Source organism: Juglans regia, chromosome 8, assembly GCF_001411555.2.
Source record: "Juglans regia cultivar Chandler chromosome 8, Walnut 2.0, whole genome shotgun sequence".
In the NCBI taxonomy this organism is placed as follows: domain Eukaryota; kingdom Viridiplantae; phylum Streptophyta; class Magnoliopsida; order Fagales; family Juglandaceae; genus Juglans; species Juglans regia.
Window position 1 is genome coordinate 27,670,713 of NC_049908.1, and position 15,084 is coordinate 27,685,796.

General features: G+C 34.2%; 1 protein-coding gene and 1 long non-coding RNA gene across 2 annotated transcripts; both read left to right on the forward strand.

The window, feature by feature from the left end:
* The first annotated feature begins 676 nt into the window (after positions 1-676).
* Positions 677-1,201, forward strand: LOC118343745 (ankyrin repeat-containing protein C6C3.08-like). The gene has a single exon (XM_035692845.1). The coding sequence runs from the start codon at positions 677-679 to the stop codon at positions 1,199-1,201; it is 525 nt and encodes a 174-aa protein (XP_035548738.1).
* A 118-nt stretch (positions 1,202-1,319) lies between these two features.
* On the forward strand, positions 1,320-4,392 carry LOC108986249. Its single transcript, XR_004802186.1, has 3 exons — positions 1,320-1,470; positions 3,043-3,183; positions 4,361-4,392. It is a non-coding gene; the product is annotated as an uncharacterized LOC108986249 (long non-coding RNA).
* Positions 4,393-15,084: the final 10,692 nt, after the last annotated feature.

Consider the following 15,084-nt stretch of genomic DNA (forward strand, 5'->3'; position numbering starts at 1 on the left):
TAAAAAATAATTAAAAAAAAATCTGAAAAGTACAGTATAAAAATTAAAAGAACATAAAAAAATGAATACTTTTTTCATAAAAATAGAAATAAAATCATAAAATAGAATGGTACTAATTGATCTTTAAAAAAAGGCTTTTCGATCTTCGCTTTTTTTTTATCTAAAAGTATTTTATTTAAAAATTTATATAAAGTCATTTTTAATTAATATATTTTTATTTCTATTAAATTATCTCTAATTATTATTTTTTAGATATGCGTTTTGTTTAAAAGTCCTTTTTCAAATTTAACAATATTATCTTTTGGGAAACTGGAATGCGTACAAAGCAAATTTTTTATAGTTGGAGGCGTGATTGTAATGAATCGCAAGTTTTTTCATCCAATTCATATATAATAATTAGTTTTATAAATCCTAAAAATTGAGATAACTCTGTGTAAATCAATGAAAACTCTTTTATTGAATTTGCATTTAACCTTTTTACACCGTTAATAGATCAGAAGTACTGTGCTTAATTACAAGTGTGCGCGTGTATGCAGTAGCACTTGACTGATCAGCCTCCGATAGAGCACCGTGCTAGTTACGTGTGTGCGCGAGTATAAATCAGCACACTTACACCCAGTCCTAGCAGCACTAGCGCCAGCACCAGTAGAGTCATTAATCTTGATCCTAGAGAAAAATGGAATTTTCCTTCATCGAAGGTTCCAGTGCTCCAAATCAAGAAACTGCGAAGCTTTTGTTCGAAATGGCCATGAATGGGAAATGGGTTGATGTCGTCAAGATAGTTGAGGAAAAGCCATTTTTTCTAGTGGCCGAGGTCACCAAGACAAAAGACACACTGTTACACCTAGCCGTCTCCTACCGCAAAGAAAAGACGGTCCAAGAAATGATAAATATCATTCCAACTTTCGAGTCTCTTCAACTTAGAAACAAGCAAGGGAATACCGCTCTCCATCTTGCTGCAATGGTGGGGAGTGTGGCCATGTGTGAGTGCATAGCAAATGTTGATTCTTCATTAATCGGAGAACGTAACCCTGAGGGAGAGACTCCTCTTTTTACGGCAGTGCTCTTCGATAAAAAACAAGTCTTCCAATGTCTTTACGATTTGTGTCCGTCCAATGAGCGTCACAGTTATTCCAAGAATCCGCGTACTGGTGACACGATTCTTCACTACGCCATTTCTGAAGACCATTTTGGTGAGTAATAATATTATTATTATTGTATTTTTGCTTTTATGTATAATAAATATCACATTAATTAATTAGATGGATGGGTAAAGATGGAATTCATGTTTCGTTTTTCACATGTCGACAGATTGGGCATTGCGAATAATTCAGTTGTATGGGAAAGTACTGGCAAACGCTGTCAATAAGAAAGGAATCACAGCTCTCCATCTACTAGCGGACAAGCCTTCGGCTTTCAAAAGCGGGAGTCTTCTTCTTCATGGATTCCGCAAAAGAATCATTTATAACTGTATGTATATATCCATCAATTTAAAATGATAGTATCTTCAATAAGTAGTGTAAAAAGAATAAAACCAATTTTTTTTTTTTTTTTTTAAATGTGTGGTGTATGGTGTGTGGCAAGTAGCAAAGCTCATGGTATTAATCTTAGTCATGCAAAATGTTGGATGCAGGTTTAATCATTTCATTTGTCAATTTAATCTTTATTAGAATAATAATGACATTTATGATATTCCATATTTTTGCACCAAATGGATTATATATACCTAGCCTGTTTCAAGTGAAACAGAACGTAATTAGATGCATGAGAACTTAATTATATTGTAATTGTAAGTTAGCATATTCATGTAGAATCTAGCTAGCCGACACTAATTACAATTAAGATCATTCTCTCTATTGACTTGATCAACTTCGTAGTATTCGTCTCGCGCAAAATGTTGAGTTGTTTGATAATTTCACTTGTCAAAAATAACTTTAATTGACAACTTGAAGTAAAATGACTGATTTTGGATTTGGAATGGGGATCAACAAGCGTAATGTGGTAACTCCAACATGCTGAAAAGATATTTCTGAATTGAGATTATATGCGTAATTCTGATACATGTACTTAATAATTGAAACTGGTCTGATACTGGTTTTCATATTTTGAAAACTAATTTAAATTGAACTGGACCAATATATATATATATATAATTGCTTTATTTTTTTATATTATATATAGAATTTTATTCATGTGTATTAATCTTATAACATAAAATTAATCTTACAATTTTTAATATAACATTTGATATTATATATAAATTTTATTATATTAAAATTTATATAATATGAAATTTATATCTTAAACATGAACATTAATATTAAGTTATTAATATAAACTTACTTTTGATATATAATATATATTTAAATACGTTTTTAGCATAATAATTTATAATACATTTTTACATATTTGATTATATATATTTTTCAATCTCTTCTATTTGATTAATTCTATGGTAGTATGATAAATCGGTTAACCTGAAAAACTTGACTAAAAAGAAAAAATAAAAGTTTCTGTTTTGGTGATGAATTGGTCTTGTATTAGTTTTAAAATTTCTAAAAGATATATATACATATATATATATATATATATATATATATTGTATACGTATCGGTTCGGTTCTAAAATTTGTTAAAAGTTGGACTGAACTGGACCAGCTGCACCCTTACTCAAGGGCAACAAAATATTCTTTAAATTTTCTTCTTTTATCATATTTGACACGTACAGTATAACATTTCATAAATTAGAAAGCCTAGTACCATGCCATTTCATTATTTTGTGATATGCTATCTAATTATTAGATGGAAAGAAATTCAGAAATTAAACATTATAATTTCATCATCTCCAAATTTAGTATCAAGTGATATATTGGTAGATAACTAAAAAATAATGAAAAGAAAGCGATCATTCGACAACATCTAGGTGTATATATATATATATATATATATATATATATGAAAGAATGTATGGAATTAATTACTCTTGTAGAAAATATGATTTTTTCTGTATTGTATGACTTATCCTTTGCTGTTACTTTGCAAGGTATATTTATTGATGAGCACGAAGTGGAACAAAATGTTGATCACCCGAAAGAAGGGAAGGCGCTGGATCAATATTTTCCCGAGAACTACAAAACTTGCATCGGCTTCTTTCTAATCTTTGGGGGTTTTTTTAGATCATTTGGTATGTAACTTTTTTTTCTTTTCTTAACTGGTAATTATTTCCTATAAGCAAAAGAAAACGCAAAACTAGGCAAATTGGGATGCAAATGGACACATTTAGGGCCAGTTTGGAATTCATGTGGTTGGAGTCTTAAAAAGTGCTTAAATATCCTTGAAAGCACTTTAATAGAAAAATTAGATTATTTGGATGTTATATATTAAAGTACGTACTTTTAATCTAAAAAAATTGTGCTAATTATTAAGCAAATCGAACTTATTTAAATTAGGCAACTCATATAACATCCTCATTAAATTTTGTATTTTTATAGTATTAATTTTAAATTTACAGCATAAAAAACTTAAATTTGAAGAAATGTTAAGATGGAGTACTCATGTTTCTAATGTGATAGATGTTGTTTAAATTCCCATGAACATAAGTGCACAGATATGTACACTACAAGGAATTCAGTCTTTTTCAGCACAGATATGTACGTATCAATGTATATGTAAACTCGTCATACTATATATGTATATATATATATATATATATATATATATAAATGGAAAATTAATTGGTTTGTCAAAATATTTAGAAAAAAATTATTAGATATATTATAAATAATCTATATATTTTGTGATAAAAAAAACCATATAAGTTGTTACAAACACAACATTCTTAGTTTAACTTAATTTATTCATAGATTTATAGTTTACTAATTAACTTAAATATATAATCTCACCATTATGATCAATTAGTAACTATTTATTAATATAATATAAAATTACGATAATATAAAAGATCTAGGAATGAAATTTATTTCATTCAAGAAAATGATAAATTAATTAATCAAGCAACTAATATATATGTGAAGGGACATGAATGCTTGAACATAGACGTCATAGAACACTAATTAATTAAGAAGTCGATGGACAATGCTTGAACATAGAATACTCCGTTGAACAACTCTAGGAAAAGCTTTTTCAAATTTTTGATTTCATGTTGCAGAAATTGCAACTAAATGTTAACTTCAGAGACCGAATCAAAACAACTATAAAATGATACGAAGAAAGTCAACTGAAAGTTTAATGCTTGCTAGCTGCTTTCAAGCTGCATTAATTAACAGCTTAAGTAATTCTATCTTGTCAAGATTCATTTGCTATACATGCAGTACTGACTGAACGTTTTTTGTTTTCTCGAGTACTGCCAGTACTCGCTATGATCAGAGGTAAGGTTAGAGAACTAAGAGATGAAGAGAGGCCTGAAACTCAGCCCGAAGATACAGGCAAGCATTAATTAATGCATGAGTACTGTATGTTTGAAAGCATGCTTAAATGAGAAACAATATATGCATGAACTCCCATCAACTTCAGAAATGGCTTTCAGAACCATGATCATATCATGTAGCTCCAATATATATTCTGAAAATATTTAAAGCATTACAAACAATAAACAAAATCTCAATGTTTGTCTTCATAAGATTGTTAATTAGTAATATGGATCGAGGCTGATTGTGAACTTAAAAGCTAGCATATATACCATGTATATATATATATATATATATATATATATATATATTATATTGCCAATTTTCCAAAGACATCGATCAAATGGCCGTTAAATAGATCTCATGAAATCCTAGTCTCACAATATAACCTTTAATCATTGATGAGGTTAGCTTGGTATAAACTATATCTTTTGAGATTTGTTATTTTGGCAAGAAAAATGCATATATGCATGTTACAAATTGACGTGAATTTATATATGTGATTTCATCAAATCCTTCTTTTTATTTCATCAAATCTTCTTTATGAAGCAGGTCGGTTTTACAATCTAATATATCACAGTACATCAAGTTCTGGTGCTTGCAAATTTTTTTTCTCTTTTCTAATATTTTTTAAGCCTAACATTTCTGTTTTACCGTTAAAATGATTTGCTTTTATTTTCTACAGAACTAAGCACTCGCAATATTGGAGCTTGGAAGCAACGATTTTCTCTGGCCATGTATGGCCTTTTCAACAAAATCTTCAAGCTTGCGAACAGGACAATTAAGATAGTTCTAAATGCACTAGGTATGTCAGTATACAATCGAAGTAACTAATTTTAAGGGAAAGTTCACAGAGAATATTCTGGGAATATTTATATTTTGTGTACTCAAATTACAAAAAAAAAAAATTATAAGGTACACACAGACCAAATCATCATTTGGTTATATATATATATATATATATATATATATATATATATATATATATATATGCACCATCTATTAACACCCGATTGTTATGATGATGTCATGCATAACACACGCATGGTTTTAATATGTATCTAAATTTATTTGTTTTTCTTCTGAGCATAAATATAATTAATTACCTTACTAATTTTATGCTTTGATTATACAATACCATTTTTTTTTCTAATTTCTTAATTATGGTTCGTATTTCGTGTATGATGTTATCAAGGAATTTCCATGATAAGAAAGATCTACAAGGAGAAAAAGAAGCACAAGTTATCCATTGTGATCATGAAAAAGCTTCTAACGAGTGGTAAAGATGATATGTACGCGTATTATTGCGGTGCGGAGGATCCATTAAAACGGCCAGATAAATTTAGTACCACTCTAGTAGATCCGGACGAAGTAATAGGTCTGCGCGACGAAATAGACCCGGACAATAAAAAAGGTCCGGATCACGACCAAATAGATCTGGACGGAATGTTGGGTCGAGATCACAGTAATATTGAAGATGACAACGTCAGATCAAAAGGTAATACACTCAAGGGCTAGCTAGCTAGCTAGCCTTCTCCAAAACTCATAAGTCATATCTAACTTTTGGAAAATGATATTCCGAAGAGAGTGGGTTTAGAAAAAGGAAAATACTGGAACTCCACTGGGCTCCCGCCGGAACTCTAATATTTTATCACGTGTATCATTTAATTTTTTTTTATATAGATATTTTTAATGATTTTAAATATTTTTAAAAAATAAAAAAATTATAATATTATTAAATAATACTTACTTAATCATAATTAAAGAAGTATTTTTTAATAACTTTTTTTTACTTTTTGATTAAAAAAATATTTTTAATGATATTCTAAATTTATTTTATTTTTTTAAAAAAATATTAAAAAATATTTAAAAAAATTATATAAAAAACAACTTAAAAAAAAACACATACAATATATGCTACAGCCCCCAGCGGGAGCTCCCGGCGGGGGCTGTAGCACAGTCCTTAGAAAAAAGTCATGATTTTTTTTTTTTATTTAATGGTTTGGAAAACAGAGTTTGTGGTTTTTCTTAATATATAAGAGATTTAAAAAAATATTTGAAAAAACAAATAAATATATTACTGACATTTCCGAAATGGACCAGAGACTCCTATATTAATCGCTGCTCGAAATGGCATTTTCGAAATTGTGGAGAAACTTCTGGAACAGTTTCCGATAGCCATACATGACGTGAATGAAGACAACAAGAATGCAATGTTGTTGGCGGTGCAGAACAGACAACCACGTGTATTTCAAATCCTGCTAAAAAAAAATATACTGGTTAGAGACAGCGTGTTACGGGTGGTGGATGAAAGTAAGAATAATGTAGCTCATCTCGCGGCTATGCGTGGAAAATATAGGCCTTGGCAGATTGCCGGGGAAGCCTTGCAAATGCAATATGAAATCAAGTGGTTTGAGGTATGCATATAGAAAAAACTATATACATATATATATTTGTAATAATTAATTGTTGTCATGTGTACATACTTCATGCTTGGCTTCATGCAGTTCGTGAAAAAGTCCATTCCCTCTAACTTTCTTACCCACCGCAACAAGCGTGGCAAAACCCCTGAGGAACTGTTCATCAAGAATCACAAGAAGCTCGTCAAGGACGGTGGTGATTGGTTAATTAAAACCTCTGAATCCAACTCCCTCGTCGCTGCACTCATAGCCACTGTGGCCTTTGCCACCTCCACCGCAGTTCCTGGAGGCGTCAAGGACGATATTGGCATTCCAACATTGGAAAACAGAACCCCATTCCACATCTTTGCCATCTCATCACTCATCGCACTCTTCTTCTCGGTCACGGCTTTGGTCACGTTCCTCTCCATCTTAACATCAAGGTATAAACTAAGGGATTTCGCAAAGGACTTGCCAATGAAGCTCTTGATGGGTTTAACGTCCTTGTTCTTTTCCATAGCTGCGATGCTGATTTCCTTCTGCTCGGGACATCTCTTTGTGATAGACAATAAGTTAAAGTATGTGGCGTATACAGTGTATGTTGCAACCTGCATTCCAGTTACTTTATTTGCTGTGATGCAGTTTCCGCTGTATCTTGATCTTATAGAGTCTACCTTCAGTAAGGTGCCACAACGTAGCTACATGGCGTCCGTTTTCTGAGTAATGTGCCTTTTTTTGCTATTCAATTTTCGTTTTCTTTTCTCTCCTTTTTCTGTTTTATATATCGAATCAGGTTCTTTTCATTTAGGTTTACAAGGTGTGGTTTGTTGTTGATTGATCTGTAACCTTTTAATAGTTGTCTATTGCTGCATTATTTTACATATTTTGACTGTTGGATTTTGGTCATTTATGATTATGATAATCACAGTTATTTTTCGTCACAAGTGAAGGTTACCAATAAACTTAGGTAGTATCATCTTTTTTTTAAAAAAAATATATATCGAATGAGGTTCTCTCCTTGTGTGATTATGTAACGTTTGGTCTGTTTTGTCATATAATTATATATTACTACTAATAAGGGCACACGTCACTACAACAGAATGTGTATTTTGTGACAGAGGAAACTGTCACAAAAAAATGGCAAACCGTCACTAAACATATTTGGTGACGGTTTGAAACCGTCACCATGACCGTCACGTAAAGTGCGTCACAGAAAACATTTGGTGACGGTTTACTGTTCAACCGTCACAAAAAATATTTTTAGTGACGGTTGGAAGTGTTCCGTTCGGTACAACGTTCGAACGTTCCTTTTTTTGTGACGGTTATGAACTGTCACAGAAAATCACGTTCGGACGTACAATTAAACGTTCGGACGTTATACCCGACCCGATTGGCGTTCGAATGAGAGAAGTTGACGTTTGTTGTATATCGTTCGAACGTATCATATTTACGTTCGCATGTTAATGCGTCCGAACGTTAATTACAATAAACGTTCGAATATTTGTTCGAACGTAAACGTAAATGTTCAAACGTAGCGCGTTTAATGTTCGGACGTTATTTCGAATGTAAACGAAGGAGCGTCCGAATGCAAGTTCTTTGTTCGAACGTTAGTCGGTTTAACGTTCGAACGATTCAATTGTATTTACGTTCGAACGTTTGGTACAGTGTGAACCAACGTTCGAACGATTTTTATTTACATTCGAACGTACAGATCAGAAATACTAATTTCATAAAATTTAAAAATAAAATACCAATAGTATCATATTACATACCCAATTAAGAAGTAACAATGTCTTATAAAAGTACAAAATTAGATATTAAAACTAGTCAGAAATATTGATAAAATTTATTTCTTCTTTTTCCCTCGCCCACGGGGATTCTGTTGCAACGACATAACACGCTCCATTTGCACCATCATCTCTCGTTGCACTTGCTCTTGCACTTCACTGCGTATTCTTTCCTCCTGGTCTCTCTGTTGGTCCTGCAAACGCGTCTCTAAATGAGACTGTCGTTCTAAGAGAGACTCTAACTCTTGCTGTCTCGACCTCATATACTCATTCTCACGCCGTGCAGCTTCTAAATCTGCTGTAAGATTATTAATTTGTGAAGCCGATGAGGTTGAGGAGGATGAACATTTATGCTTGATAGATCGTCCCAAACCTCTTGCCATACTAGACTGCGGCCCGAGCACTTGGGTGAATATGTCTATGTCACTAGGAGAGGATTCCGCAGAAGTCGACTGCATCTCCAACATTTTGTTCTGCAATTTAAAAGGTAATGATCGTAAATAATTAGTAACGTATTAAAAGAAATAGAAATAAGAAATAAACTATTAAAATGTTCTATAAAAAATTTATTTAACAAAATTAACACTGCTTACATAATTATCTGCAGCGACAGGATCCATCCACTCACTATGCTCATTAGTGTGAGCAGCAGCATAGACATGAACGAGGGAAAAGTTTTCAGGATCATCACGTTTCTAACAAAGCGACAATATTAGCAATTTTAAAAAGATAATGTTAGTACTTATCAGAAAGAATATCAGGAAAATAAATAAATTCTATAATTTTTTAATTACCATTTTTTCAGCAAGACGGTGGAATGACCTTGAACCGGCACGATGGTGGACAGTCAGAACGGATCTATTCTGTGCATTTGTAGAACTCAAGTGCTACAAAATATATTAAAAATGTTAATTGTAATATGTATACATATAATGTATAAAACGAATATGAATGTAAATAATTTAAAGATATAAATGTAAAATACCTGATAATCTGGAGATGCGAAAAGATCACAACACTTTCTTCAATCATCTAACTTCATCTGCTGAAAAGGAGACTGCGCAGCCTCTTCCAACGTCTCAAACTTCTTGAAGTGGTCATGACATCGTCCTTTGTGACGTCGGAATAGTGTAGCCATCAACTCATTCACGGTTCTCAAATCCTCGCTACGGCTAAAGTCGAGGTCGAATTCATCCTAACAAGGGAATCAGGTAAAAAATATAATAGATTAATCTAAGTGAAAAAAATGTACTGAAAAGTAAACTCACCAGCACACGACTTCGAATGTGCTCCTTAATCTCATTCGGAACATCTCGCCATGAGCGCACATAAAATGGAGCATAAGCTCGAACTACTGTGCCAATATAGGAGGAAAGCGCTGCTGCACTATCATCCACTCCTCCAGTGGAATTATCAGGAATTGTGACCTTCAGTTTACCGTGCCTTCTATTTTTTTCAAGAGAGATTCCACGTGTATAGCCACGACCGCGACGTGCAGATGCATCAACTACATGATAATAATAGATATACTATAATTATAATTATATAGTTATTGAGAAAAAATTATTAACTATATATATAATTATTCCTTACTGGTAGGTGTCGACTGGCTGTTGTTCTCTTCTGTGTTAGCTTGATCTTCAGGAACGGATTCCTCGAGTGGGGAGTCCTCAATGGATTCAGGACTTGGACTTGGCGGAGGCACATTTCTTCGTTGTCGTTTTGGCGGCATTCTTTAAAATAATTAATTATATCAAAGAAAATTAATTAGAAGAAATTATGAAAATTTAAGATATTTTATAGTCACCTATATAAATAAAATATTTAGTACTTTTACTCTTCAGATGAAATTTTCATAGTTGTTTCAGAATCTCCATCAATAACATCTTCATCATCATTATCCACCTCATGCCCGGATTCTGATTCGTATTCATCTTCTGACTCGTCTTCTTCATCTTCCTCCAAACTGACTTGAATTGAATGATCATTTAATACAGACGGGTCGAGATGTACGGGTGGGACATCATCTCTACACAAGGGGAGCAACTCGAGTGCACCGAGGTCAACAAACAAGTTAATACCCTCTCCATCTTCCTGGTATGCCTCAACAATCGGATTGTCATCTTCATCTCCACTATTCTCGTAATCTGCACTCGTTCCTGCTTCATATATATTTCGAGGAACAAATTTTTGTACAACTCGCCAAGTTATCTCCCCACTATCTTCATCAGCACTTTTCATTGGATCAATCAAGTAATAGACTTGGGTAGCTTGACAAGCCAATACGAATGGATCATCTTCGTACCATTTAGATGCAGTATTGACACTCGTAAAGTGATTATCCCTATGTATCGAAACCCGACCACCGCCTAGATCCCACCAATCACATTTGAAGACATATGTTACAGACCCACCCAGATATTTCAATCCGATAATATCACGTATGACACCATAATAGTCAATATCATCTGTTCCATGACTCCCCTCGACCAACACACCACAGTTTTGAGTCTTTCTATTACGTTCACGGTCCAAAGTATGGAATCTATAACCTCGAACCGTGCATGCAGTATATCGAAGTGCTCTATTTGAGGGACCACGGGCCAATGCATACAATTCAGAAGAAATTGATCCGGGATCACGAGCACGTTGTTCCAAAATCTAAAAATTGAAATAGTATATATTTATTATTTTATTATCCAGAGTTAAAAATTTCACAATATAACATATATATAATTTTAGTTCATACACGTTCTTCAAACCATCCGGGAAATTCTTCCTCGTGTCTTGCCTCTATATTTTCTACGCCTTCCGTTCTAAGTTTGTCCATGTGGTCACTGTTATAACATATTGCAAAAGAAGTATATTTTGAGCACAACAATTCTAATTAATTTAAAGAAAACTATAATTATTCAAATAAATTAAATGACATACCTAAGATAATCATCAATCTCTCGGCAGTTATTTAGCACATACCACCGAACCTTACCCAACTCTCCATCAATTAAATCGTAACCTGTTTGTGCACCCAAGGGTCGTACATTCTGGGAAAACACTGATAGCTCACGAGGAGGCGGAGTAGCAAGATCAGCATTTCGCTCTTGACGACTAAATCGTGTCTCAACACCACGAAGATATAGAGAGCAAAATGTTAACCATTCATCGTGTATATAAGCCTCTGCTATTGAACCCTCAGCTTTGGCTTTATTCCCAACAGTGCGCTTTAATCGACCCAAATATCTTTCAACTGGATACATCCAACGGAACTGCACCGGTCCACCCAGAAGTACCTCTCGCGGTAAATGTATTGCTAAATGGACCATGACATCAAAAAATGATGGTGGAAAGATCTGCTCGAATTTACATAGTATAGTAGCAATGTCTTCTTCCAATTTCGACAACACATCTCGATTTACTACCCGAGCGCACAAATCCTTGAAAAACATACATAGTTCAGATATGGCGACACGTACATTAGATGTCAGCTTCCCACGAATTCCCACAGGTAATAACTTCTGCAAAAATACGTGACAATCATGACTTTTCAATCCATTGATTTTCCAATCATCAGGACTCACGCATCTACCAATATTTGAAGCATAACCATCTGGCAACTTCACACCTTGCAACCATTTACAGAAATCAATCCTCTCCTCCCTCGTCATCGTAAAACATGCATGCGGCATGACCACCCTGTTGCCTTCCACCCGCAAATGCAGATTATGTTTAATTCCCATTCTCTCAAGATCTTTCCTCGTCTTGATCGTGTCTTTCGTCTTTTTGTTAATACTCATCAATGTACCCAGTATATTATCACAAATATTCTTCTCTATGTGCATTACATCCAAACTATGTCGCAACTTGCATGACGACCAATACGGCAAATCAAAAAAAATACTACGCTTTGTCCAATTCAATTCTGATACGGCTCGTTTTCTCTTGTTCTTTCCCCGACCTTTGCCAAAATTGTTCGCTCTAACATGTTGCAGTTGTTCCACTATCTCTTCTCCAGACAACTCTTTTGGTGCAATCCTATCCTCTACTCTCCCATCAAACTTGGCACATTCTCTTCTCCATGCATGATTTGCTGGTAAATAACGTCGATGACACATGAAACACAACTTCTGAGAAAATTTTAGCCACTCACTAGCAGTTTCTTTATTACACGTCGGACACGCTAACTTCCCTTTCGTACTCCAGCCGGAAAGATTCCCATACGCCGGAAAATCATTTATGGTCCACATTACCGCAGCATGCATCTGAAAAGATGTCGACTTAGATGCATCATAAGTTCTAACCCCTGTTTCCCATAACTCTTTCAGCTCTTCAATCAACGGCTGCATGAATACGTCAATATCATTCCCAGGTGATCTAGGGCCAGGGATGAGTAAAGTTAACAAAAAGTTTGGCGCCTTCATGCACCTCCATGGTGGAAGATTGTACGGAATCAATACAACGGGCCAAGTGCTATAACTTGTACTCATATTCCCAAAAGGGTTGAATCCATCGGTTGTGAGTCCCAGGCGCACGTTCCGAGCTTCTAACCCGAACTCTGGATACTGATTATCGAAAGACTGCCACGCAAGTGAATCAGCCGGATGCCTCATATACCCGTCATTCTTAACTCTTTTCTCCTCGTGCCACCTCATATCATGAGCTGTTTTGTTACACATATATAGTCTTTGCAACCTAGGTTTCAAGGGAAAATACCGCAACACCTTAACCGGCACGTTTTTCTTACCTTTCCACCTTGACTCTCCACATACAGGACATGCTTGTATCTCCTCGTTCTCCTTCCAAAACAATACACAATCATTCTTGCATGCATGTATGGACTTGTACTCAAATCCTAATCCCTTTCTCAACTGTTTCGCTTCATAAAAGTTCTTAGGCAATGCAGACCCTTCGGGAAGCACCTCGTTAAATAAGTCCAATACCATGTTTATTGCTTTCGTCGACATCCCACACAATGATTTTATGTGAAGCAACCGCACAATAAACGACATTTTGGAATGTTTTGTACAACCTGGGTAAAGCTCGCGCTTTGCATCTTCCCACAGTGAAGGAAAATTTTCACAATCAGTCCCTGATCCACCACTTGAGGCATTGTCGTTAACCTCATCCATAAACATCCCAGCTCCAATGTCACCCAACATCTCCTCCATCTCATCATGCTCATAATCATCATCCATGTGCCGTAAATAATTGTGATGATCGACCAATACATCTGCTGACCCTTCATACGGCTCACCATGCAGTACCCATCGCGTATACCCCAGATCCATACCGTTCACAAATATATGACGCTCTACTTCATCCAATCCTATCGCACACAAATTTTTACACCCTCGACATGGACACTTAATGTAACCACGACTATCAGCAGAGGCCCGTGCAAAATCAATGAAAGTTCTTACTCCACATGCATAGGGTACGTAATCCTTTCCAAGTCTATCGTCCAGACGCATCCAATTTTTGTCCATTTCTAAAAACATCCAGATATTAATAACACGTACATTGAAAATTCACATGCATGTCTTGCCTCCAATTCTCATTACTTTTTTGATAAGGTAGTTGGTCCTATCCCATTCGAGATTATATTCTCCATATTACACAAATCTCGTCACTCTACTAATTTCCACGTTAGTAGAAATTCCGGCAGCACCTCCCCATAATTCTCCAAGTATACATGTTCAAATATCGGGATTGTGACCCTACGAACAGTATACCCGAAGAACAATAGAAGAAGATACCGAAACTTCATATTAAACGTGGAAAGTAGTGAGTAACAAAAATGTGTAATACAGATAATATAATCTCAAACTGTCCACACTGGACAATTCAGGAATCAGTGGACACATAAATGTACACTGATTCCCAAACGGGTCTAAGGGTATTTATGCAATGTCACACGCATCTAGCAAAAAATCATACAACAATATCTCCATGTTGTTTAAATTAACAATGTCACCTTCAAGTAGTGTTATATTGTTAAACTAAAGAGGGATGGAAGATTATGTGACCCTACGTTTCGTGTCTTGTACACAACGAGAGAGAATAATCTTGAAGAAATGTTTAAATTTTAGTCTAATTACTTAACCGTCACAAACTGTCCGACCTTGACAACTCTCAAGGCCTAAGAGACTATGACAGTCAAGCAATTAAATTGAAATTTCAACATTTCTTCAAGATTATATTCCCTCGTTGTGTACAAGATCATTATTCTTAAAGTATAATTTTAATTGTTATACTTAATTTCAAAGGTTATACTATAATTTTAATTATTATAATTCTTAAAGAGTTACTTTTATGCTTGTTATTACTTATATATTAATTATTATTATAAATATTTAATTATCGTACTTAAATTTCAAAGGTTATACAATAATTTTAATTATTATAATTCTTAAAGAGTTACTTTTATGCTTGTTATTACTTATATATTAATTATTATTATAAATATTTAATTATC

Coding starts and splice junctions, on each gene's coding strand:
- LOC118343745 (XM_035692845.1), top strand. CDS start 677: ATGGAATTTTCCTTCATCGAAGGTTCCAGTGCTCCAAATCAAGAAACT.